The 24,445-nt window shown below is 44.3% G+C and overlaps 2 protein-coding genes across 8 annotated transcripts in view; one reads left to right on the forward strand and one right to left on the reverse strand.

Annotated features, from left to right (window-relative positions):
• The window catches only part of ASTN2 (astrotactin 2), an 881,464-nt gene that overhangs the window by 195,388 nt on the left and 661,631 nt on the right, over nucleotides 1-24,445 (reverse strand). The gene's annotated exons all lie outside the window — the stretch shown is intronic.
• Nucleotides 10,340-22,934, forward strand: TRIM32 (tripartite motif containing 32). Of its 3 annotated transcripts, none has more exons than XM_086683840.1 (2): nucleotides 10,340-10,399; nucleotides 19,841-22,934. In XM_086683840.1, exon 2 carries the CDS (start codon nucleotides 19,866-19,868, stop codon nucleotides 21,882-21,884), a length of 2,019 nt encoding a protein of 672 aa, XP_086539966.1. In that variant the 5' UTR covers nucleotides 10,340-10,399; nucleotides 19,841-19,865; the 3' UTR covers nucleotides 21,885-22,934. The 3 variants fall into 3 exon arrangements, with proteins under 3 accessions (XP_086539966.1, XP_025768691.1, XP_086539967.1); XM_025912906.2 differs by having other exon boundaries at nucleotides 10,345-10,399; nucleotides 19,844-22,934; XM_086683841.1 differs by lacking the exon at nucleotides 10,340-10,399 and adding an exon at nucleotides 10,577-10,689 and having other exon boundaries at nucleotides 19,844-22,934.

The raw sequence follows: 24,445 nt of genomic DNA on the forward strand, positions 1-24,445 counted from the left end.
CCTTTCTCCTCCCAGTAGCTTCTTAGGCTAGGGGTCAAGGATGAAATGCTCAGAAGGAATCATTCCTGGATAAGGTTTAGGGAATGGAGGTCTCTGGAATGCTAGTAACCTGCTTCAGACAGAGACTCCCAGATCATGCTGCTTGGAAATGACCTTGAAGCAGGAGAGCAGGCTGACAAGACATACCTGGTCACCCTGCAGCCAGCAGGAGGTTGCCAGATTTGAACATCAAGGAGGGCGTGACCCTGAAGTGGGGTCATTTGGAAGCTCTGGTGTGAAGGGCTATCAGAAAACAAACTTCTACTCTCTGGCCACTCTCCCAGGAGGTTACAGGCTTGTGACTACACTTCTAACTCTTTCCCCTGAAATCTTAATACTCAGGTTAAAAGGTCATCTTTAAACATGCTGACAGGCAATAGTTTTGGAGAACAGATTCAAGGTGAGTTACTTCTCCCATTAGCATCCCTCTTCCCTGTAGTTGTGCTGCTAGGGATAAGGAGAGGGTCTAATGAGCCCACCCATCAAAAAATAAAATAAAAATAAAGGGCTAAGACCATTAAAGACTCCTTCTCATATTGCTGAGGGAAGCAGTAAAATTAACATTAATAATAGCTATGGGGCTCCTGGGTGGCTCATTCTGTTGAGTGTCCAACTCTTGATTTCGGCTCAGTCATGATCCCAGGGTCATGGGTCAAGCCCCATGTTGGCTTCCGCACTGAGCATGGAACCTGCTTAAGATTCTTTCTCTCTCTCTCTCTCTCTCTCTCTCTCTCTCTCCTTCTGCCCTTCTCCTCCGCTCATGCTTTCTCTCAAATTAAAAAAAAAAAAAATTAGGGGCACCTGGGTGCCTCAGTCGGTTGAGCATCTGACTTGGGCTCAAGTCATGATCTCGCAGTCTGTGAGTTCCAGCCTCGCGTCGGGCTCTGTGCTGAGAGCTCAGAGCCTGGAGTCTGTTTCCGATTCTGTGTCTCTCTCTCTCTCTCTCTGCCTCTCCCCTGTATCTCACTCTCTCTCTCTGCCACTCCCCCATTCATGCTCTGTCTCTTAATGTCTCAAAAATAAAGATAAACATTAAAAACAATTTTTAAAAAATTAAATAGTAGCTATGATTTTACAGGGACATATCACAGCTCAGATGCTCTGTCATTTACTGTGTACATTGTCTCCTGTGGTCTGTAAAAATCCTAACTGTGAGAAGTAGGTTTTGTTATCGCTTTTTAAAAGATGAAGAAATGGAGGCTCACAGAAATGAAATCAATGGTTGGAGTGAACTGGATTTGCAGCCACTTTGACTGGTTTTACTTACTCTAAGCATCTTTCACTATTGTAAGCTGTGTCCAATCTGCTAGACCACTGGAGATTCAGGGCTAGGCAGTTATAAATTCTGAAAATTGAATGTGTAATTTCTGTTACTTCTGCCCATTACATCATAGTGATTAACAATAAAAACCTTAACATAAGAATCTATGGACAATCAGTAGGTAATTGGTTGAAAAATTATGGTGTATCCAGACGGTGGAGTCTATTTACTTAAAAAGGGAATTAGGACAATCTTCATATGTGATATGAGTAATCACGAATATATTTTATTAAATGGAAAAAGCAAAGTGCAGAACAGTGTTTATAGTGCTTTCTTTTGTACAAGAAAGGAACATAAATATATATATTATATAAATATGGTATTTATATAATATGTATATATGACCTATATACAGATTAGATAGATTTTTCAATAAGTAACACTTAAACAATCAACTCAAACTAAAAAAAAAAAAAAAAAGGTAAACCAAGGGGGAGCAAGGAAATAGGGCCAAGGGGACAAGGATAGAAGCCAAAGTTTTTTGAATATATCTTTTTTTTTAATAAGTTTTAGCTTTGGAATCATGTAAAATTATTATATAATTTTTTAAGTCAAAAAAGATAAAAACAATCTCTGCAAATTAAATGCAAATTGAAAAAACCTAGTTATATATGTATATATATATACACACACACACACACACACACACACACACACACATATATATATATATATATATATATACCACAGAAACAATAATTATTTTAAGTGGCTTTTAAAATGCAGAAATTTTGATTTCATGTTTAATGAGAAATATTCCAAAGGAAAAAAAAAATCTGCAAATAGAGCTTAAACTAAGATTTATTGCTAGCTATAGTATTGGTATTGTTATTTTGAAACTATTACGGATATAATGTGGGCTATAGCAAATAAATAAGCCATTACATTACCATCATTAGGAATGAACATTATAAGCAGAAGAGGCAACTACTTCAGGTATAGAGTCAAAGAAGGTGAGAAAAATTCTGTACACTGAAATTTTCACTGGAAATCATATAAACTTATGACTTATTTTTATCTTTTACAAAATAAGCATTTCATAGTTGTCTCCACTGAAAAGACCTAGAAATGATGACAGCTAATAGCAATGAATATCCCTACTGCCTAGACTCTTGTTTTGAAATACCATTGCCCACTAAGAGAAACAAAAGATTCTTGGAAAAATTCCTTACTCCAGCTCTGGAAGAGGTATGATACAAGCTGTGCCTGGGACATCTTGCTGTGCCAAAAAGCAGGATCTGCCAAAGGCTGATGTGGTCATTTCAAAAGGACATAGAAACCCATCTAGAGGGGCTCACACTGGCCTAACATTGATTGAATAAACTGAACATCAAAGAGAATAATGACTGAAATTGATTGAAATGGATCAAATAAATAAGTTTCCTGTAATTCATAGTGTATTTCAAACCAAAACCAAAGCCAAAGCCAAAACCAAAAAGCAAACAAAGCCTATTGATCACCATTGGGGATGGCTAGGACACTAGGTCATTATCTGAAAATTGATAAAGGAATCCAGTAATAATCAAGTTTTATTGCATGAACTGGATTTCAGGGTAACTACCCTTTTCTTTATGGCAATACTGCCAGTAACAAAAGGTTGGAAGAATGACAGAATTACAAAATTGCCATTTTGTAAGCTCTCATAAGACAAGAGATCTGGACAGCTCTCGTCAATTAATCCTAAAATCATTAGCAGAAAGGATGATGGGAAAATGTCTTATCAGTGTATAAGAATTATACCGCCTAACCTGCTGATCAATCATAATATCACTAAAGGTAGTAAACCAGACAATTAAGTACCTTTGATATGATGCCAGAGGAAGCACACAGCATGGCCTGTATGCTGGCATTCCTTAGGTCCATGGATAAAATTTAAGAGTCTGTGAACTTGTTTAGGGGAAAAAAGACATCTTTATTTTAAGTATCCTATAAAGGCAATTTAGCATTTTCTTAAATTATGAATGAAGGCAACAAACTATAGTAGTGTACCACTTCCTATGACTTTGACAATCAAATTCACATATATTTCTATCACATTACAGTTTTTACAAATACAGGTATTTCCAAATACTTACATTCAGTACTAATTAGAAATTATAAGTTATTAGACTCTCCACTACATCTTGTTATTAATAAAGAAGCACACATAATATTACACTACTGATTTTTTTTATATTTTGATAACTATATCTGATATCATGTCTTTCTTACATAGTTTCTATGAATTTAATTTTATGAATTTACAAACATGATTCTGATATAAGTGGGTCAGCAGTCTTCATTCATTCTACACAGTGGGTCCAATGGGACCAAAAAAAAAAAAAAGTGATGAATCGCTAGGAGAAAAGAACAAATCAACACAAAGAGGGAGCCATCAGCTAAATCTGCCAAGTAGACAATTCTAAAGAACACATGAGTCACTGTCTTCGACAAATAATGGCATGGGCAAAATTTTAGGTGTGACTGTTATAGACTAAAGGAGACCAAGTACAACATGTAGACATTTTGATCCTTATCTAAACACACTCATAAAAAAATAAAACTTATAAAAAAAGTTTTTTGAAGCACTTAAAGAATTTTGAATATGAACTGCTAGATGTGATAATGATGCTGAGATATTATGTTAAAAAATAATGGTCTGTTAGAGATACATACTGAGATATTTAAAGGAGGAATGATAGGATATCTGGGATTTGCTTTAAAAGATTCTAGCAACAAAAAACAAATTGGGAGTGAGGGATAGCTGAAGCAAAATCAGCAAACTATTGACAACAATAATTGCAGGGTGATGGGTATACAGGGACCCACTATACCATTTTCCCTCTTTGTGTGTGTACTTTTTCTCCATAAAACACAGAGAAAAAAGGGCTGCTAGAGGATTACACAAAACCAGTAAGGGCAATTATTGTTGGGGAGTAGAACAGCATGTATTGTTTTGATGGTTTCTTCTAAATGCATTTTCATTTGTATTATGTTTAAAAGTGAAAAAAAATAGCAACCAAATATTCCCACTTTTGTAAAAATAAATTAGAATAATGGTTAGCAATGACATGAGAAAAGTATATAGAGATGGGTGGGGGTAAGGGAAAGGAGATTGTCTCTGTCTGCTGCCGGCCAGTCTCACAGACTACCAATTGATGGAGTGGGCCAATGGTAGCCACCATAAAGAGAAAGGTGGATGAAATCCTGGAGCAATGATAACAGGAAATATGGAATGAGGTTGAGAGGTGGGACTTAGCAGGAATAAGACCCATGGGAAATTTTCCAGCAACCCTCACTTAGCATTGCGTTGAGTTGAGGTGGATGACACCAAACAGGCAATGTTCTCTGAGCAAGCCTCCAAATGCTACCAACATTTATCAAGGATCTACTCAGTCAGTGACTACTGCTGACCTTTGGCTATAGGCACTAGTTCAAACTATTAGAAAGTGGGTCTGGCCAATGCACATACATGTGTATGATATTAAAATAAAGCTTCAAAATTCTGAACCAACTATTTCCATATCAGTTCAAGAAAATTAAAAAAAAAATCCTCCCTCACAAGGACATTTATGCAGCCTTATTTGTGATGGTTAAATGTTTAACGATAGGCTTCTCAACTTGATGAAGTCTTACCTGGCCAGTTTGACAACCATGAGGGCCAAATACACACACACACACACACACACACACACACACACACACACACACACACATTTTTCAAACATTTTCCCATTTTAAGTAAATATGAAAACTTACATTTATTAGACAAACACTTGTTGGATACCCAATAAAGTCATAAGTATACATTAAAAGAGAACCTTGTAAATGAACCTTGTAAATTTATATGAACATAACCAATATAATGGTTATATTAAGGTGATGAATAAAGTTGACTCTTTGCATATGCTCTTTTATGCTATAAATTTAAATTGAATTCAAACGTCTATTGAGCACTTACCATGTACTGGGGGAAGGTCAGACTGAGTACACAGGTATTGAGTATGGCATATGTAGATGAGAGTCAGAGTTTCAGCAGAAAGTAGACTAATGACAGGCAGACAGACAGATGGTAAATACATAAATAGAATAAGGGATTGAGGGAGGGAGGAAAGGATGGAACCTCTAAAATGGCCTGCAATGATCTCATGTCCTTGATATGCACTGCCTATTATAATCTCTTCTGCTTGAGTAAATTGCTTTTAACCAACAGAATATGGCAGTTGGGGATGTCGCTTCTATGATTAGGTTACGAAAGACTGTGACTCTTGCCTTTGTCAGACCCTCTCTTGATTTGATGAAACAGACTCTCATGGAGCAGCTCACATGTCAAGTACTATCAGAAATCTCCAGCCAAATGGCAGCAAAGAACGGAGGCCCTCAGTCCAACAACCCTTAAGGAATTGAATCCTGCCATCAACTACATAAATGATCTTGGAAATGATCCTTCCTCAGTCAAACCCCAGCCCTAGCTGATAACTAGACTGTAGTCTTATGAGAGACTGTAAGGCAGGGATCTAGCTAAGCTGTGCTCAGATTCCTGACTCACAGACTGTGGAGTAAGAAGTGTGTTGTTTTAAGCCACAACACTTCAGGGTAATTTATTATTCAGTGATACATAAGTGATAGAGATAGACAGATATAACTTTATTCTATCATTTCATGGAAATTCTAGCAATTTTAAACATCTAGAATCAAACAAGTTTGGTTAGGATAAAGTAGAGTTTTAACTCCTCCCATTTTCTCCTTTGTATTCTATAAACACAAACTCCTCTTCCTCCTCAGAATTCATTGGTAAGAAGAGATGAAGGGGAAAATATTTTGTCAAAAATACTATAGATCACATTAATGATAATAATGGCTATAGTAGCCAACATTCACAGAGCACTTACTCTTTACCAGGCTGTGCTTTAAAAACCTGGGCTCTGTTAAGTCATCCAACATTCAAACATTCCTATAGGTCGATAACTAATAGTCCCATTTTGCAGATGTGGAAAGTAAAGTACAGAGAGGCTAAACACCTTTTCTTTTTTTTATTTGAGTGTGACAATGAGCTAGGTTGGTTTTTTTTTTTTTTTCGTATAGCAATTTTTATTTATGTATATTTATACTTAATTCCAAGGATTTTTTATTTTTATTTTTTCATCATAATAAATGTACTCTTTAATCCCCATCACCGTTTCACCGATCCCCCCACCCACCTCCCAAACCTCCCAAACCATCAGTTCGTTCTCTGTAGTTAAGAGTCTGTTTCTTGGTTTGTTGCCCTCTCTCCCTCTCACTCTCTCTCTCTCTCTCCTTTTATCTTCAATGTCATTTGTTTTGTTCAAAGTAAATTCTCCAAGATTCCACAGCTTGTCAGTTGCAGTAAGTTACCAAGCTTCACCTCAAATCACCTTTTCCTCAAAATAACTTTCCAGGTAGGGGGGACTGGGGTTCCAAACAGGTCTGACTCCAAAGCCCCTTTCTCTTTCTACCACACAAGGATGCACTTAAAAAAACAAAAAAAAACAAAAAAACAAACAAAAAAAAACACCTTGTTTATAAAAAGCGCAATAAATTACACATTACTACCAGACAGGCAATATCCTAAAATGTAAATGTTTAACATCTAATATTTCTCATTTTGTCTCCCAAAATCCTATGGATTAGCTACTGTTATTCTCATCATTAGGAAAATAAAAAAGATGTTAAACTAGAAATCTTAGCAAATGGAGAAAACAGTGCTTATCTCATTGGGTGATGCTATCAGTTGAACTGCATCCCCCAGAAAGATAGGTTGATAGCCTATACGTCAGAATGAGATTTTATTTGGAAATCAGGTCATTGCCGACGTGATTAGTTAAGATAAGATCATACTGAAGTTTTAATTAGGTAAGATGGTGGTCACACTTAATCTGACTGCTGTCCTTACAAGAAGACAGCGACACACCCAATGAGACGAGGAGAATGGCACGTGAACATGGAGACATACACAGAGAAAATGACCACAACAAGATGGAGGCGGGTATTGGAGTTACGCTACCACAAGCCAAGGGATGCCTGTGGCCACCAGAAGCTGGAAGGGGAAATGAAGGATCCTCCCTCAGAGACTTCAGAGAAAGCGTGGTCCCACTAACACCTGGATGTCAGATTTCTAGCTTCCAGAACTGTGAAAGAATAAATTTCTCTTGTTTTAAGCCACCCAGTTTGTGATACTTTGTTATGACAGCCCTAGGAAACTGATACAGGTAGTTTAAAAGTTAAATGAAAAAAAGATTATGATGAAATGCTGAATAAAGAGTAAAGTACTCCACAAAGAGTATTTTAGAAACGTCTCTGTGTATGAGGAATGCTAATATTGTGCCAGAGTATGCAAAGCCACGGAATTAAAATGAGTGCCTTTTCCCAAGGTATTTACTTTACTCTGAGATTTTTGAGGGAAGTGTGGTAATTAATTTCACTGGTAAGTAATTTAAACATAAAAAAAAGCACAGCCAAACATTTTTTTTTTTTAATGAGGAGAGAAAGGATTTTTCATTGTTGTTGTTGTTGTTCTTTAAAGGCATGCTTGGATGATATCTCCAGACTGTCAGAGGAGGGCAGTCAGCTCCTCTCACTGGGGAAACATCAGAATAAAAACATGATGAGTCCTGAATGGAGACTTTGGGTTGGGAACTGTGGTTTTCAGCAGAGTGATAACTCCCATCTGGTCTGAGAAGAGGGTATAGGTGAGGTCTTAAGGTTGGGAACAAACTATTTGACGGCAGCCCTCCCATCTCCCCAGCCTCTAACATGGGGGGCTGATAGAAGTACTCCCCAGTTCCCTATCCAGAAAGGTTTCTTGCCATTCTGGTGAAACAGGCCACTCCGACTCTCCAACATGGCAGAAACTCAGGACAGAGGGCAATTCCTGCTGTTCCCTGGCATTGCTGCCCAGAAGAGCTCATCGGAGTGTCTTTGTCTTGACAGGATCATAATCTGTGGTCAGAATAATAGCCACAATTTGCCCCACAATCCTTGAATTCCCAAGCATTGTCATCTCTCCTTCTCTTTTGATTCTTATGAATAATCCTCAATAAAATAGAAAGCTAGCTCCCATCATAAAATGTGAGTAGTCTTTGTATGGTGGTTCAGAGCAGGTCCGTGGGCCTAACTGGCCTCGGTTTGTACCTCAGTCCTGTCACTTCCTAGGAGACTAAGGTAGGCAAGCAAGTTAGTCCTGCTGAGTCTCAGATGCCTCTCTGTAAGATGGACCTACTACTCTCTACTTGAGTCATTGCTGTGGCAAATTGTGATATGTGACCGTATCTACGAAGTGTTTGGTATATTGCTGGTGTTTGAAAAACGGTCCCCTTTTACTCAACTGACCCCACTGAGTCATTCTGCAGCTTGAGTAAGTGTAGGTCAGACAGGAAATGCAGTTCACTTAAAATCACATTTCTGAGTCTCACTCACTTACTCAGCAACTCTTACGTGCTGGGCACTGTGCTAACAGATGCAAGAATTCCTCCTCCCTTGGCCCTGGAAGGTTCTGTTGCACCTGCTGGCTGGCTGCCAGTTTTGAGCAAAATCTGCCCCAGGGCCCTTCAGTCCCCAGCTGGGCTCCCTCTTCAGTCCACTCCTGACTCAACTTTTTCCTGGTCTGTCTGGTCAAAACCCTGGGTAGCTATGAACTGCAAATATATCCTTGAGGTCTAAATAGCCTCTGAACTCTATGCCAATCCAGGCATCCAGCCCCAGGTCTGTTCAAAGCATGCCGTAAGTATGCCAACCCAGTCTCCCTTTGCCCTCAATATTTGAAATGCTGGGCACTAGGGCTTCTGGAAGCAGCTGTCTAAAGGCTGTAAGAGCTAATTATAATTTTAAAAAATACTCTTAATTAAGTGCAAACGACTACGTATTCATAATTTTGGTTAATCCTCATAGCAAAACTTATCTCCATTTAGAAATAAAGAAATGGACCAAGAGGTTAAGCAAGATTATTAGGGTGGGTTCTCATCTAGTCTTGGGTCCCAATCTCTGTTTTATCCTTGTGAACACGTGACCTTACTGTGTAACCATCTGGGTGTCAGTTGCTTATCTAACAGGGTGGTTATGAGAATTAAGGGGCTATGCATGGGAAGCGCTTAGCTGCAGCCAGACACCAAGTGCTCAAAGGTGGTAGCTGCGTTCTGTTTCCGTTGTATTATCATTGTGCAGGGTCACATACCTACGTGGTATTTCCAATTCAGGACCATGCAACCTCACCCCCTGTCCCTGCGCCTACACTGTACCACGTGGTCTGCTGCACCAGCAGGTACTGGACCTGGAACTGCCTCAGGGGCCACAGGCGCTCAGCAGCCCTAGGCCTGACTAGCTGTACTGTGGGCTTCCTGGAGGGCGCTTTGCTCTGCAGGGGCAGCAGGTGCAGAGCGCGGTCCCCTATTTACCTCTCTTGCGGCCTCCCCACAGAGCAAGGAAAAGACTCCTCTCCCTTGAGCACTAGGTCCATCGCATGAACTCGAGTCTAGGCAGGCGCGTGTCCCAGGGAGAAACACGGAGCCCCAGAAACTTGCTCTGTAAGCGAGTCCAGCCTCCGCGCCCGCCCCCGGGGAAAGCTGTACTCTTCCCCTGGTCACTCCCTCACATGCGCTGGCCCTACTTCCGAGACGCCCTTTTGCCAGGAGCCCAGGCTCTGCTGAGGCCCGTTCCTGGACGTCACGGGTCAGCGAAGCGGGTAACGCACATATTGGAATCAGACACGAGTTCTGACTTAGCTCCGGACTCGCTGAGGGAACCTGGGCGGGCCGCTTTCATCTCAGTTTCCCTGTCCGCACAAGGGGGGGGACACAAAGCAGACGCGCGCGTTCCTAGGTCCCCACGTTCCCAGCTGGGAGCTAGCTTCTACTCCGCCCCTGAGCTACGGACGCTCGGGTCCGTGTGACTACAAGCCCCAGCATGCCCCGGGGGCGGGGCGCAGTGACGGACAGACGGCTGTGCGAATTAGCGCCCGCCAAGGGGCGCGCGGCGGCGCGTGCGCAGAGGGCGGCGGGCGGGTGGGCTGGCGGCGGTGGACGCGTTGGAGCCGCGGGCGGTCAGGTAAGGGGCGGGAAGGAGGGTCCGGGACTAGGGACCGCGGCTTGAGTCGCGGGCCGTGGCTTAGCGGCGGGGCGGGGGGCCGCGCTGGCGTGCAGCGGCCGGCCCACGCCCGACTGGCAGGGTCTGGGGACCGGATCTGGGGGGCAGGACCAGGGTGGGGGTGGGGCTGCGAGGGACAGGCTCGGGAGGGATCCGAAGGGGCAGAGGAGCTCAGAGGAGATGCAGATCCGCTGGGAGGGGAGCGAGGGCCTCTCTCAGAATACCCGGTGCAGCATCTCGGGAGGCCTGAGGTAATGTGGGGGTCCCCGAGGAAAGAGGGGTGCAGCATCTGGGAGATGGGAGGGCATCTGAAGGCCCTCGAGGCATCGGGGGTGCAGAATTTCGGAAATAAAAAGGAACTGGGGGGCTCTGATGAGGTTTGGGGTGCCGCATCTCAGGAGGTTTGAGGCAGTCTGGGGTCACCATGCATTTGAGGGGCCAAAACCTGAGATCAGAGAGAGCAGGGCCTGGGGAGGAAGCGTTTTCCAGATGAGATCTGGGGAAAATTGAGGGCGTGAGTTCTTGGGGGAATCAGTGGGAGGCAGTGTCTTGTTAGCAAGGAGGGATCAAGCTGAGGTTTGAAGGCAGCACATGACATGGGGTGGATAAAAGGGGAAGGAACCAGGTTTGAGGTCAGCCGACTGCCTGATGGAATGCAGGACTTGGGGGCTCAGATTGAGGCGGGGCACAGAAGTCTGGGGTGTGCAGTTGGGATGCTATGCTGGGATGCAGGGCTGAAGGCTGCAGCGATTTGGAAACAGATGAAAGGATCTATGTCAGAGGCATTTGGGGCACATGAGTAAAGAATTGGTAAGGGCTGCAATACAGAGCCCAAAAGGCTGAATTGTCTGTTGTAAGACGGTTGGGATTTAGGGAGGGTTGAGGGGACAGGCTGGAGACATACTAACTGGGTTACAGAATGAAAGGACTCTAAGGACCCTGAATAGGTTTATGGATTGGTGTCTCGGGCTGCTAAAGGAATTTTCCTGAATTCTGCATGGGAGGCAAAGGGGGGTAGTGTGTGAGAGTGGACTTGAGTGTGTGGAGTTTAGCAGAGTTCAGGGGTTCAGCAGCGGAGTCAGAAATCTTCAGGGATCAGGACTCCTGAAGGAGCCTGACTCTCCACGGGAGGGGCAAAATCCCCCTCCCTCCCTAACCAGAGATTGCTTATCATAGGGCAACTATGGCACTGCCAGTAACTCTGAACCCAGCCTGGGCTGCTGCAAGGGGTAGGCTTGGGAGGAGGAGGAGACAGTGGTTAAAGGAGGTGGAAAGCAGGAAACCGTTCAAGGTCATCTGCCTAAGTATTCCTTCCCCTGCCCCTCCGAGCTGTGATTGCAGATAGTATGGGAGACCTCCAGGGGATGAGTAGAACAAGACCTCAGGCCTTACCGTCCTTATCAGTTACATAAGTAGACTGAATTAATCCTGAATAAGGTCCACTACAGCTTCAAGAGGCAGTGACTCTGTGAGTGAGGTGTTTGGGCTGGAAAAGAATGACAGGAAGAGGGGAACACTGAGCATTTAGTCCTGCACCAGGTTCTAAAGAGAGGGTTCCTAATGAGACATGTGCAATACCTGGAAACGTTTTCGGCCCACACGGTTGGGGTACGGGGGACTACTGGCCTCCAGTAGGCAGACGCCAAGGAAACTGTTAAACATTGTACAGTGCACCGGTCAGCCCCCACAACAAAGAATTATCTGTTGTCAGCAGTGCCAAAGCTGAGGAACTCTGCGCAGGAGTCAGATGTTCTGGATTCAAATCCTGGCTCTCTGTCTTCCCTCCTTTGTCATCTTGAATGAATTACTTAACCTCCCTGCGCTTGGCTCTTCATCTGTAAAATAGAATTAATCACAGGACTACATCATAGATGACCGTGAAGCTTCAGTGAGAGACATCAGAGTGCTTCGTGTCTGCTGCACAGCAAGCACGCAAAATTTAGTAATGTGTAATTTTTACATGTGCTTTCTTACTCAGTTTTCCTCACAGCACTAGTCAACAGGCCCTACCATATCCACTTTTACACATGAGGCAGCTAAGTCTTGGGAAGTGACTTGTTTAAGGTTCCATAACTAGGATGGCAGAGCTAGGCTCATATTCAGATCTCTGTAGCCTGTAACCCTGCGTATTCCCTCTTTCCTTGCTGGGGCCTGCTTAGTCTTACTGTCTCAGCCCCTTCCCCTCTAATGAAAGAACTGCCCATGAGTATTGCTGAATATCCAATTGCACTCGAAAGGGGACAAAACTATCTCAATTAGGTAGGGAGTAGCCCTGGACTTTGTTCTTGATTTGCTCTTAGACCAGGACCAGTGGGCAGATAAGGGGAGGAGCCTGAAGTTAGCCGGGATGAGGTGCTAGGGACTGAAGGGTGAGGTGTGGAGGCCACTGGCTTGAAAAAAACACTTCACAGCAGAGACTGAAGCCGAAGGCAGTCACGCTCTGGAAAATAACTCCTGGTTCTAAATGGTCTCTTGGGTTTCTTTCCCCTGGGACAGAGTAACAGCATTTGCTCTGTCAGCTCCAGGACAAGCTACGGCACTGCTGAAGCCAGTTCAGGAACACAGTAGGACTGCATCAGAAGGCAAGAGATTTAGCTGGAATAGTCATATGCACCGCTGTGGAAAACATGTGATAGGAATTGAATCAGCCTGGGAATCAGAGGCTTCAAGTCCAAAATCCCTCCTCTGCTGCTAATTTACTAGGTGACCTTGGACAGACACTTCTTAGCAGCCTCAATCTATTAAAAATAAGAATAGCAACCATTTACTGTTTATTATGTGCATTGACTCAGTTAATCCTGCCAATGATCCTGCCAACATTGTAGATGTTATTCCATATTTTGTAGATGAGAAACTAATAGGTTAAATGCTTTACCTAAGGCTTCATAGCACAGCGGGATGTGAGCCCAGGTCTGTCTGACTCCTAAGTTATATTATACTAGTTTCATTAGAATGGCTTCTCCAACATTTAAACCCTGTGCACCTGTGTCTGGAGAGTTTGGTAGTTAGGTTTACAAAGCCCTTTGGGTGGATCACTGTCCCTGCACACTGACGTGCTGCCTCTGTGACAGTCCTTCCATTTCGTCCTTTTGGTATAACAATTTGATTTAAAAATCATTCCTAGGTGCCTTCACCAGCCTCTCAGCCAAACTGCCTAGAGCCAGTGGTAGCCTCATCAGCTAGGGAACCGTAACGGATGTTTTGAGTTGATGTGGGAGTTAACACACCTGGGAGTTAACACACCTGGATTTGAATCTCAGTTCTACTACCTACCAGCTTTGAGACTCTGTGTCCTTATTTATGAAGAGGAAGAACAAACATGTATCTCACAGTGATTATGAGAATAGGAGATAATGTATAAAAGATGCCTGACATCCAATAAATGGTAGTTTTATAAGAGCACTTCTAAGAGGAAGGCATTGCTAGAAGGGAACTGAGGGTTGCTTTGCCAAATTTCAGTGACCCTAAGCAGCCCCTGCCAGTCTCCCCCCAACTCCCATCCCCTCCTCTACCTTTCCCAGGATCTGCTCCCTAATCCTTTCATCAAAAGCTCATGGTTAAGTGAACATGTGTTGTACGTAGATAAAGCAACTGGAAGAGGGGTGGGTGAGTCGAGATGAGTTGGAGGTCCTCTGAGAAAGGACTGTTGGTTTTTCCCATATTCAAGATTCTTTGTCACATTGGCAGCATTGGTATTAACCCAAACGTTTGTGGAAGATACAAGGGAATCTTTCCAGCGCCTGCCGTTTTAGAAGAGGAAGAAAAGTGTCTTTCCATCAAACTCTATTATTGGTTTAACTTATTCTTGACATACTTTAGCTGAGGTTCCCTTTTCTACAAACATTTTCTTCTGAGTTGTTTTGTATGTCTCAGACTGGTACAGCTTTGGGGGGAAGTCATGCTTGTGTTTCCCTATAAGCTCCTACTTGTTGAGTTTCTCTTAGCTGTTGGCAGGTACCTTAAATGCCCTGTGTAAATAAACTTCAGACCCTCTTCCATACAAGATTAGGCAGGTGTCACGAGAGGACCTCCCTGACTTTGTTAAAATCGCTCCTGTTAGCACCTCCCAGAGAGCGACCATTGGGGGCCCGGAGATGGTTGTGTACTTGGTCAGCATTCCATTCAAACACAAGAGGAATACATACAGTTTAGAAAGGAACTGTGATAAGCCTTGCAAAACCACCCCTCTGCCAAACCAGAGGAGGGTGGCAGTGGAAGATGAACCTTTATGCTTTGTGAAAGGAAACGTAGTACTATTTTACATGTTTTCTGGTTTTTAGGTAAGTCGCTCTATTCATGTTTGGGTTTGTTCAAAATTATATCCCTAGTGTTTTTATGGGGCTAGACTCCGTGTGTGCTCAAGTAAAGATTTGTTTAATTAATTGCTTGAAGTTCTTCAGTTCTGCTGATGGCCTAAGCCCCCAAGGAGTTGACACATGTACGGCCTTTGGGCATCTCTAATCTTTTGATTCAGAGATCAGGTAAAAACTCTTTGGTGAAGGCTCAGAACTTTTACTTTTGAAACTTGCATATTTGGTATCTTCATACAGTATGCCTGTTGTAAAGTGCGTATTCTTTTCTTCTCATTGGCTGAGTAGTGGCTGCCCCTGCACTCTTATAAATACTGCACAGTTAATTGTATGCTTCCCTTGGTGCTATACTAAGTGTGTTATTCACATAATCCCATTTAATCCTTACAATAACCTTGTGAGGAAGATACTGTTGTAAATCCCGTTTTCTTAGATAAACCAAGAACTAGAGAGGTTACTTAACTTGTCCAAGTCTCCACAGTGAGCAGTAGGGCCAGGATTGAAATCCAGAAAGCCTGATTCGTGAGCCCTCTTTCTTAGTCTGTATAATACTGGTTACCTCCAGTTCCTGTCTTTTAGTCCTCGTTCTGCCATATGATTAGCAAGTTCTCGATTTCTCTCTCCTGATCTCCGTTTACTCATCTATTTTACTCTTTGAGATCACTACTAATTCTAGCATTCCATATTTAGTCCCTAGTAGAAGAAGCCTATTTTCTGGGCAAAAGAAGTTGTGAATTCATGTGCCACTCAGTTTCTAGCATGAATACCTAATGTCCTCAATCAAATTCTTTCAAAGCTGGCCAGTCTCTTTATTAATCTTCATGTGCTTTTATATGTCATGAAAAGAAAGATGTGTCATCCTTTTAAAATGTAGTTTATAAACTGAATGCTTGGTTTATACTAGTACTAGTTGTTGTTATTGTTAATACCATTGCTGGTTGTTACTAAAACTATGATAGATAGCAATTTTTCATTTCATACCTGCCGGTTTCCAGACTAGGCACTTCACATGCATTATCCTTAATTTCTTACTTTTTGTAAAGTAAGAAAACAAATTTGGTGAGGTTAAATAACTTACCTATTGCCCCACACCTTGAAAATGACAGTGCTGATTTGACCCCAGTTCTGTCTGACTTCAGGGTTCATGGGTTTCTGTTTGCTTTTTGTTTTTTCCTGCTATCCTGGTTGTTTAAATCATGGACTGGGGAAAGCCTGGTGGTGCCAGAAACGGCTGGATTAGGCTAGGGTAGGACTATAGAATTTTCCTGAGTCTTAAGGCCGCTGAAGCAAACACAGCTTAAGGGGTAGATTCTCACCTGAAGAGCTGGCCTGGTATCAGGAGGCAATGTGCAGTATTAATCATGAGATCAGAACAGTGATGGGAGAGTGCATGGGCTGAGGTGAGCAGTCAAGAGTTGAGAGTACAAAGACAACAGGAAACATATTCAAGGTATCATGAAGTCAGACAACACTATTATAAAGAACGTGTTGGGGGTTCATTCTGATTGGTTTTAGATTTTATAGCTGGCAGAAAATGGGCAACTAACTTAGAGACTTGGGATGGTTAGACAGTTCCTGTCACCCGTCTGGCCCTTTCATGGAAACTGAGTTTGAATTAACTTTCCATCTGAATCACTGTCAGTATTAACAGTAATGGTTAGATACATGCTTCTGGAGGAGAGGGAACGTATCTGCTTGTCATACAGAGCTCTGTGTCGGGCTAGGATCCTACTGAAGGCAGTGTTCCCAGCTCCTAGAGATGGGAGACATAGTTTAGGCTTTTTCCAAGTCTGAGATGTATCCCTGATGCTTTAGTGATGGCAGCTCCAGCTTTCCTGGCAAAGCATGCCAGCATTAGAGTAGGAATCCTTGACATTCTCCTCTGCCTCAGAGAGCCTAGTGAAGCTGCAGGCAGCTGAGGTATTTTAGGATATGGATGTGGGCATAGTAAATTCATTTTTCAAAGTGGATGGCTTAGACAGGGCGGTAAGAAGCTTTTTAATTGAAGGAGGTGGTACGACATTCCAGAAAGCTGGGGAAAGAATTTGCTAGTATTTTTACAGGTTGGCAGGTTTGTTTAATTAGCTGATCTGCAGTGCCAGCTTTGGGAAGAACAGATGTCCCTTGCATTGTAAGGTGACATGCTCTTGATCTAAACACCAAATGTTGCCCTCAGTCTGTTGTCCCAGATGATGGAAGAAGGGACCGAAGCTATTGGTTTAGAACTAAGGTTTGCATGGATTCTGAGTTGAGGTTTCTATCAGCATTTCTCAACTACTGTGCCCAGACCCATGGCATTTAAGAAGTCAGTATTAAGTTTCAGATATTCACTTGGGACCTTATAGGTTCATGATACGTGATAATGTGTCATTTTGTTGAGACGTGGATTTGAATCATAATGGTTTGCCAGGCTGCTGTGTGAGAATGGGTCACCCAGCTAATAAATCAATATAGCCCATTTTATAGAAGCTAAATACCGTAACAATAGTATTGTTCTTTCTTATTTGTGGAGAAAAGGATATGCTATAAGACAGCGTTTCCCAGAGTATGGTCTGGAGAGCACTTGTTAACAAGTGTTATTACACCAGTGGCGGGGGGGGGGGGGGGGGGGGGAGGGGAAGCTTGAAGTAATTCTGGGTTAAACAAAGTTAAAGGTTATCTGTACTGCATGGTTTCACCACGTGTGGGCTTTGTGACCCTAAGCCAGTGTTTCTGAGCCAGTGTTTCCTCATGGCAAAATGAGATAATAAAAACAGCACCTACTTTATAGGGGCATGAGGCAGATTAAATGAGATTAAGTATATGAAGCATCTAGTGTGGCATCCAGCACATAGAAGGTACTAGATGTATAATGGTTTCCCTTCCAGTAGAAGGGAAGTGGGATTTCAGAGAGGTTGGATTGCTTTTGGATACTGTGTGTGTGTCTGCTGTAGAGTACTTGTCAGATCGCGATGCAAAGCTAAATACGGGGAATTCTGTAATACGCATCTAGTACGCATCTCTGCATAGACACCCTTTCTTCTGTATGCATGGAGAAAGCTGATGGCATTTGCGGAGCTCTTCTCAGCTTGCTTCATTGTCCTTAAAACCCAGCTAACTTGCCCTCCTCTTCTCCTTGATGGCTGAGGATCTGCATTTCAGGACAGCACAGATGTGGCTGTAGAATTTGCATTTAAGAAGGGCTGCAATTTACCCACATGCCTCACCTTGCCAGATCTGTTCATTCTAATTTGGAGTATAAATACACAATGACGGAAGTCTCAGAGCACTGAGATCTCTGTTCTATTCCATGAGCATATGTGGATCAAGGTGGGTGGGAGTATTTATGGCGTGTACTTAGAGAAGCAGGGGGTGTTCCAGGCCAAAAATAAATGGTCTTGATAAGGCACTACTGGTTTTTAAACCACTGGGCTTGAGTCTTTGGTTATCTTAGCTCCACCACTTTCCTACTTCAATCTACTCATTTTAGTGATTGTACTTCTGGAATATTGCTCCCATGCATCTTCGTTCCATTTCCACCCCTTGCTGTCTAGTTCAGGCTCCCTATTACCTCCCCCAGGCGGTTTTGCAGCAGCTTCCAGACTAGGTTCTCCGCCTTTTCACCTACTCCATTCAAGCTCTGATCCTATCAGTTCTCTGCTTCAAAACATGCATTGCTTCACCATTCCCGTCAAAATGAAATCCAAAGGTCTCATTTCGGCTCTGAAGACTTCTTATAATTATTCTCATAATCACGCCGGTTACTTTAATCTACCTACATTCTCCCCACAGTTTTAACCTTAAGGATGAGAGAAAATAGAACTAAAATTTATCTAAGACTTTTTTGGTGCTAAGCCAAAACTTAGCATTTCATACACTGCCTATATCATCTCATGTAATCCTCGCGTTGACCTTGTGAAGGCGGTATTATTTCATTGTACAAATGAGGAAACAAATGTATAGAGGCGACAGGCTCTCCTTCTAATACCCTGAAGTTCTTGCTCTTCCCCTTGCCTTCTAACCTTTGTTAAGACTGCCCTTTGTCTGGTACTCCCTTTCTCCCATCTCTACGTATCTGTGCACCCTTCCAGAGCCCTATCCAGTGCCATTCCCAGCCCCTGCTGAAAATTCTATTTCCCTTCAAATTAGGGTAGATGCCTCATAGCCTCCATCTAACTGAGTTTATGTCTTATTTATGATACTGCTTTCTGCCTTGGCTATTATTTGCCTATATGTCTTGTCCCCTTTCCTAAAGTTTGAGATCTGAAGGGCAGGATTTCTATCCTGAAAACCTAATATAGGACAGCACGTGGTACCTAGTCCTAGTTGGGTGGATTGGTGAGTAGATAGGGGAATAGAAGCATGAAAAATACATGTATTTCCCGACCTAATGTTTTACGGATCACTTGAATTTTCTGTTTCCCTGTATGCTTCCCAGGACCCCGAATGTGACATGGTGAACTCTATATAACATAATAAAACAGGCTCCATGATTTTGGTCACATAGTTTTCTTTGCCTAAAATGCCTTTATCCCACAAGGCCTTGTTTCTTTCCAGACCTGTCACAGAAGTGACACTGTTTCTGGGAAGCCCTTCCCAGTTCCTCTGGGAACTATTACTCCGTCCACCGTGCACCCACAGAACTTTGTGTGTAGTCCTTTCCTGTAATTTTCTTAGGCTTTTCCCCTGATATAAATGGAGTTGTAGATGTCAGTAATCACTAACATTAATCAGGCATGATGCTGGCCATGGGCTGTGCTAAGTGCGTCGTAGTCATCATGTTGCTTAACCCTTCCAAAACTCATATAAAGTAGATACTGTTATTACTTCAATTTTATAGATGGGTGATGGGGAAACCGAGCTTTGGGAAGTTTAGGCCACCTCCTTAAGGTCACACAACTAAGTATCAGAGACTCGAGAACCTGAATTCTTACCTACTATGCAGTGCTGCATCTGTTCCCTTTCCCTGTGTATCACGGTCACCTAACAGACTTCAACAAGTATTTGTTAAACACGTCAGTCGCTGGATGAGAGATGGTAGCTGTTCTCTGGATGTTTCTTGAGTGAATTAGTTCATGCAGGCAGTGCAGTAATGGCTTCTTATTCTTATTAGCAGGCTTTGACCCTCTGGAGCATGAATGCCAAGCTGTTCGGTCCTGGGCTGTGTTAGCAGGCCCCTCAGAGGAAGTGCGATGGCCGCAGCAGCGGCTGCGTCTCACCTGAACCTGGATGCCCTCCGGGAAGTGCTGGAATGCCCCATCTGCATGGAGTCCTTCACAGAGGAGCAGCTGCGGCCCAAGCTCCTGCACTGTGGCCACACCATCTGCCGCCAGTGCCTGGAGAAGCTCCTGGCCAGTAGCATCAATGGTGTGCGCTGTCCCTTCTGCAGCAAGATTACCCGCATCACCAGCCTCACCCAGCTGACGGACAACCTGACCGTGCTGAAGATCATTGACACGGCGGGGCTCAGTGAGGCCGTGGGGCTGCTCATGTGCCGGTCCTGTGGGCGGCGGCTGCCCCGGCAGTTCTGCAGGAGCTGCGGCCTGGTGCTGTGTGAGCCCTGCCGGGAGGCTGACCACCAGCCCCCTGGCCACTGTACGCTCCCCGTCAAAGAGGCAGCCGAGGAGCGGCGCCACGACTTCGGAGAGAAGCTGGCCCGTCTGCGGGAGCTCATGGGGGAGCTGCAGCGGCGGAAGGTAGCCTTGGAAGGGGTCTCCAAGGACCTCCAGGCCAGGTATAAAGCAGTGCTCCAGGAGTACGGGCACGAGGAGCGCAGGGTCCAGGAAGAGCTGGCCCGCTCTCGGAAGTTCTTCACGGGCTCTCTGGCCGAGGTGGAGAAGTCCAACAGTCAGGTGGTGGAGGAGCAGAGTTACCTGCTTAACATTGCCGAGGTGCAGGCAGTGTCTCGCTGTGACTACTTCCTGGCCAAGATCAAGCAGGCGGACGTCGCGCTCCTGGAGGAGACCGCGGACGAGGAGGAGCCGGAGCTCACGGCCAGCCTGCCCCGCGAGCTTACCCTGCAGGACGTGGAGCTGCTTAAGGTCGGCCACGTCGGCCCCCTCCAAATCGGGCAGGCTGTTAAGAAGCCCCGGACCGTCAACATGGAAGACTCCTGGGCCATGGAGGCGGCAGCCTCTGCCGCCTCTACCTCTGTTACGTTCAGAGAGATGGACGTGAGCCCCGAGGAAGTGGTCGCCAGCCCGAGGGCCTCGCCTGCGAAGCAGCGGGGCTCCGAGCCAGCTGCCAACATCCAGCAGTGCCTCTTCCTCAAGAAGATGGGAGCCAAAGGCAGCACGCCAGGCATGTTCAACCTCCCGGTGAGTCTCTACGTGACCGGTCAGGGCGAGGTGCTGGTTGCCGACCGAGGCAACTACCGAATCCAAGTGTTCACTCGCAAAGGCTTTTTGAAGGAGATCCGCCGCAGCCCCAGTGGCATTGACAGCTTTGTGCTGAGCTTCCTTGGGGCTGATCTGCCCAACCTCACGCCTCTCTCAGTGGCCATGAACTGCCAGGGGCTGATTGGTGTGACTGACAGCTATGACAACTCCCTCAAGGTATACACCTTGGATGGCCACTGCGTGGCCTGTCACCGGAGCCAGCTGAGCAAACCCTGGGGCATCACAGCCCTTCCATCTGGCCAGTTCGTGGTAACTGATGTGGAAGGTGGAAAGCTCTGGTGCTTCACTGTTGACCGGGGGGCAGGGGTGGTCAAATACAGCTGCCTCTGTAGTGCCGTGCGGCCCAAGTTTGTCACCTGCGACGCTGAGGGCACCGTCTACTTCACGCAGGGCTTGGGCCTCAATCTGGAGAATCGGCAGAACGAGCACCACCTGGAGGGCGGCTTTTCCATTGGCTCTGTGGGCCCCGATGGGCAGCTGGGTCGCCAGATTAGCCACTTTTTCTCAGAGAATGAGGATTTCCGCTGCATTGCCGGCATGTGTGTGGATGCTCGTGGCGATCTCATTGTGGCCGATAGCAGTCGAAAGGAAATTCTCCACTTTCCCAAGGGCGGGGGCTATAGTGTGCTCATTCGAGAGGGGCTCACGTGTCCAGTGGGCATCGCCCTCACTCCTAAAGGGCAGCTGTTGGTCTTGGACTGTTGGGATCACTGCATCAAGATCTATAGCTACCATCTGAGAAGATACTCCACCCCTTAGGGGATAAGAGAGAACAGGTTCTTCTCCCCAGCCAGCTCCCTACCCAACCCCCACCCCCACCCCCACCCTTATTCCTGGGTTATTGGTGGTATTGTAGAGTGCGCTTGGCCTAGGTCTTCATTCCCGCTGGCTAATCTTAGAATTTTAGAAGCTCTGTCTTTCAGTAGTTTTTTGTTTCTGTTTGTTTGTTTCTTTCTGCATTATTTTCTTCCTAAATTTAGAGCTTTAACATGCATTGCCCCAAATAAGACATATGATATGGGGTTAACTGAAGTTTGATTAGAATTTAGGCACTTCTGAGGCTTCAGTAGAGAGCCTCCTGCCCCTGTATTTGAAATTTGCCCTTATACTGAATCCTTGTTGATTTCCCTCTTTTGGCCTCGTTAACCCCGGTCCCATATTTCCCTCCTATTATAATGTGTTTCATCTGTGATACTTTCTCTTCAGCTCTGCTGCATTTAGTGTGCATGCTCCACCTTTCGTTTCAGACATCACAGCCCTGGGGCATGATGTCTCAGGTCTCTTCACCTTTACCAGAGTGAAAGCTCACTCATTTAGTGCCACCAAGAGACATACATAGTCCCTTTGGACCTCTCGGCTCTGGAGGTTTTGTGCCATCTTGGATTGGTCTCTAATTGCAGATGTGACAGAGGATGGATTGACCCTAGTTGGTTGGTATGGAAGACTTCAGCCTGGAAATTGCTCGCCTTTTATAGGAGCATATAGACTGGAATTATTTCAAAGCACAGAAAGTGGGAATAAACAAACACAAATGCTAATATAGTCAGTAAACACTCTTGGAGAGTCTCTAGAGTTCATCATTTTTCATATTACCTCTCTCCACTGACCTGTGCTAAGAGTTGTCTGCAGAATTGTACAACACAGGCCAGGGCCAGCAGAGTGGAGATGTGGGCACATCGCATTTTCATTACTAAGACAAAACTGTTGGGTCTTTATTCTGTATTTTCCTCAAGTGATGGCACAATATTGCGTTTTGAGATTTATTTCCATTCCTCTATCAGAATTAAATAATTGATAACTGTTTCTTCATCTTTGGTGTTCATGTCTTTTAATTAAATATGGGATTTGGGAGATGGAGAGAGAGAAGTTGTACCACGCTGCTTTGCTTCCGTATCTGACACTGCATTCTTTGAGAGCGTTAGGATCTACCCCAGCCCAAAATCAGCCTAAGGCACCATTATGTAAAAATGATCCAAATCTTACTCTCACCCACAGGTATACAGAATCAGCCCCCAAGGTTGATACTGTCACCAGCGCTCTGTTAGGAAATGAGCTTCTACCATTTGCGTTATCCTTATAATTACAGTTCAAAAACAGAAGAAGTCTTGTCTTTAAAAAGACCAAAACTGGATAAGGGAAATCGTGACAAGGCTTCTCAGGCTTTGTTTTTGCTAAGCAGCATATTTTGCTCGTAGATGCAGGGCCAAAGAGCTATCACCCTGCTTTTCAAAGAAACAAAATTTGCTGAGCTGGGCTACTCAAAATTGTTTTTTGTTGTTTTTTGTTTGTTTTTGTTTTTGTTTGTTGTTTGGTGGTAGTGTTGCTTTTTTGGCTTCTGTTGTAATAGCTCCCAAAGAATAGGAAAGGAAATAATTGGTAGGATGTTGAATTAGTTCCTCTTGTGCTTTTCACCTGGAGAAAGCCCCGTGTTCTGATTATGAAATTGCACCCAATTTCCAAAGATCGTAGAATTGAGAAGAAACTGATCCAATTAAAAGTGCATCACAAATGGCTCCAGTAGTTATCAGAGCCACTTTCTCTGTGATAGCACCTGGCAGTAGGAGGTCTGTCTTTGCTGTCAGTGGGGGGCTTGCTGAGGCAATAACAGTGGTCGAGGCCTCTGGCACAGGGTCTGCAGCACAGAAATGTACATTGTGGGCTGGCTTGACGTAAATGGGCCAAAAACCCTGTAGCTGCCAATGCTTTTGGAGGCAAGTGCTATCACCAGTGCTGTTCAGCACTTAGGGCTTCCCGTTGCTGAACTATGCTCATGCCGTGGTCCTCAAGTACGGCAGGCACCTGCTGACTCCGAATGGGTGGGAAATGGACGCCTCCTGAATAGTTTTTTCTTTGATGTGAATATTTCAGGCTGTGCTTAGTCCAATCAGTTTTCAATTACCTACTGTGTTGACTCAATCACATATGTAGTACATCCCCAGGACACCGTTTTCCTCAATTAGAGCAGTTTCTGTTTGTTGTTTGTTTTTTGTTTTTAAGCAACAGTGCCCTTAGTTGAGTAAAGTCTCACATGCCAGTCTATCATGTCAAGTAGATCACCCCTGCTCTGGGTGAAGCAGGTTTGTGGGCCTGGAGAAGAGGCTTTATTTATCCCCTCATCTAACCTCCTGTTTATTCTTACAAAACTCTTGAGAATCTACAGAACACTTTCTGAAAACCATTGCTAATCTTCCATGTGGCCATGGACAAGCCATTTCACCTTTCCCCTTCTGGAAAATGATGGAAATGATTCTTCACAGGAAGGGTGTAAAATACGAGACAATGGATGCAAAACTACGTGGATGTAGTTCTCGGCGTACTCA

Source organism: Puma concolor, chromosome D4 (assembly GCF_028749965.1).
Source record: "Puma concolor isolate L17-30 chromosome D4, mPumCon1.1.hap2, whole genome shotgun sequence".
In the NCBI taxonomy this organism is placed as follows: Eukaryota; Metazoa; Chordata; class Mammalia; order Carnivora; family Felidae; genus Puma; species Puma concolor.

Coding starts and splice junctions, on each gene's coding strand:
- TRIM32 (XM_086683840.1), top strand. CDS start 19,866: ATGCCAAGCTGTTCGGTCCTGGGCTGTGTTAGCAGGCCCCTCAGAGGA.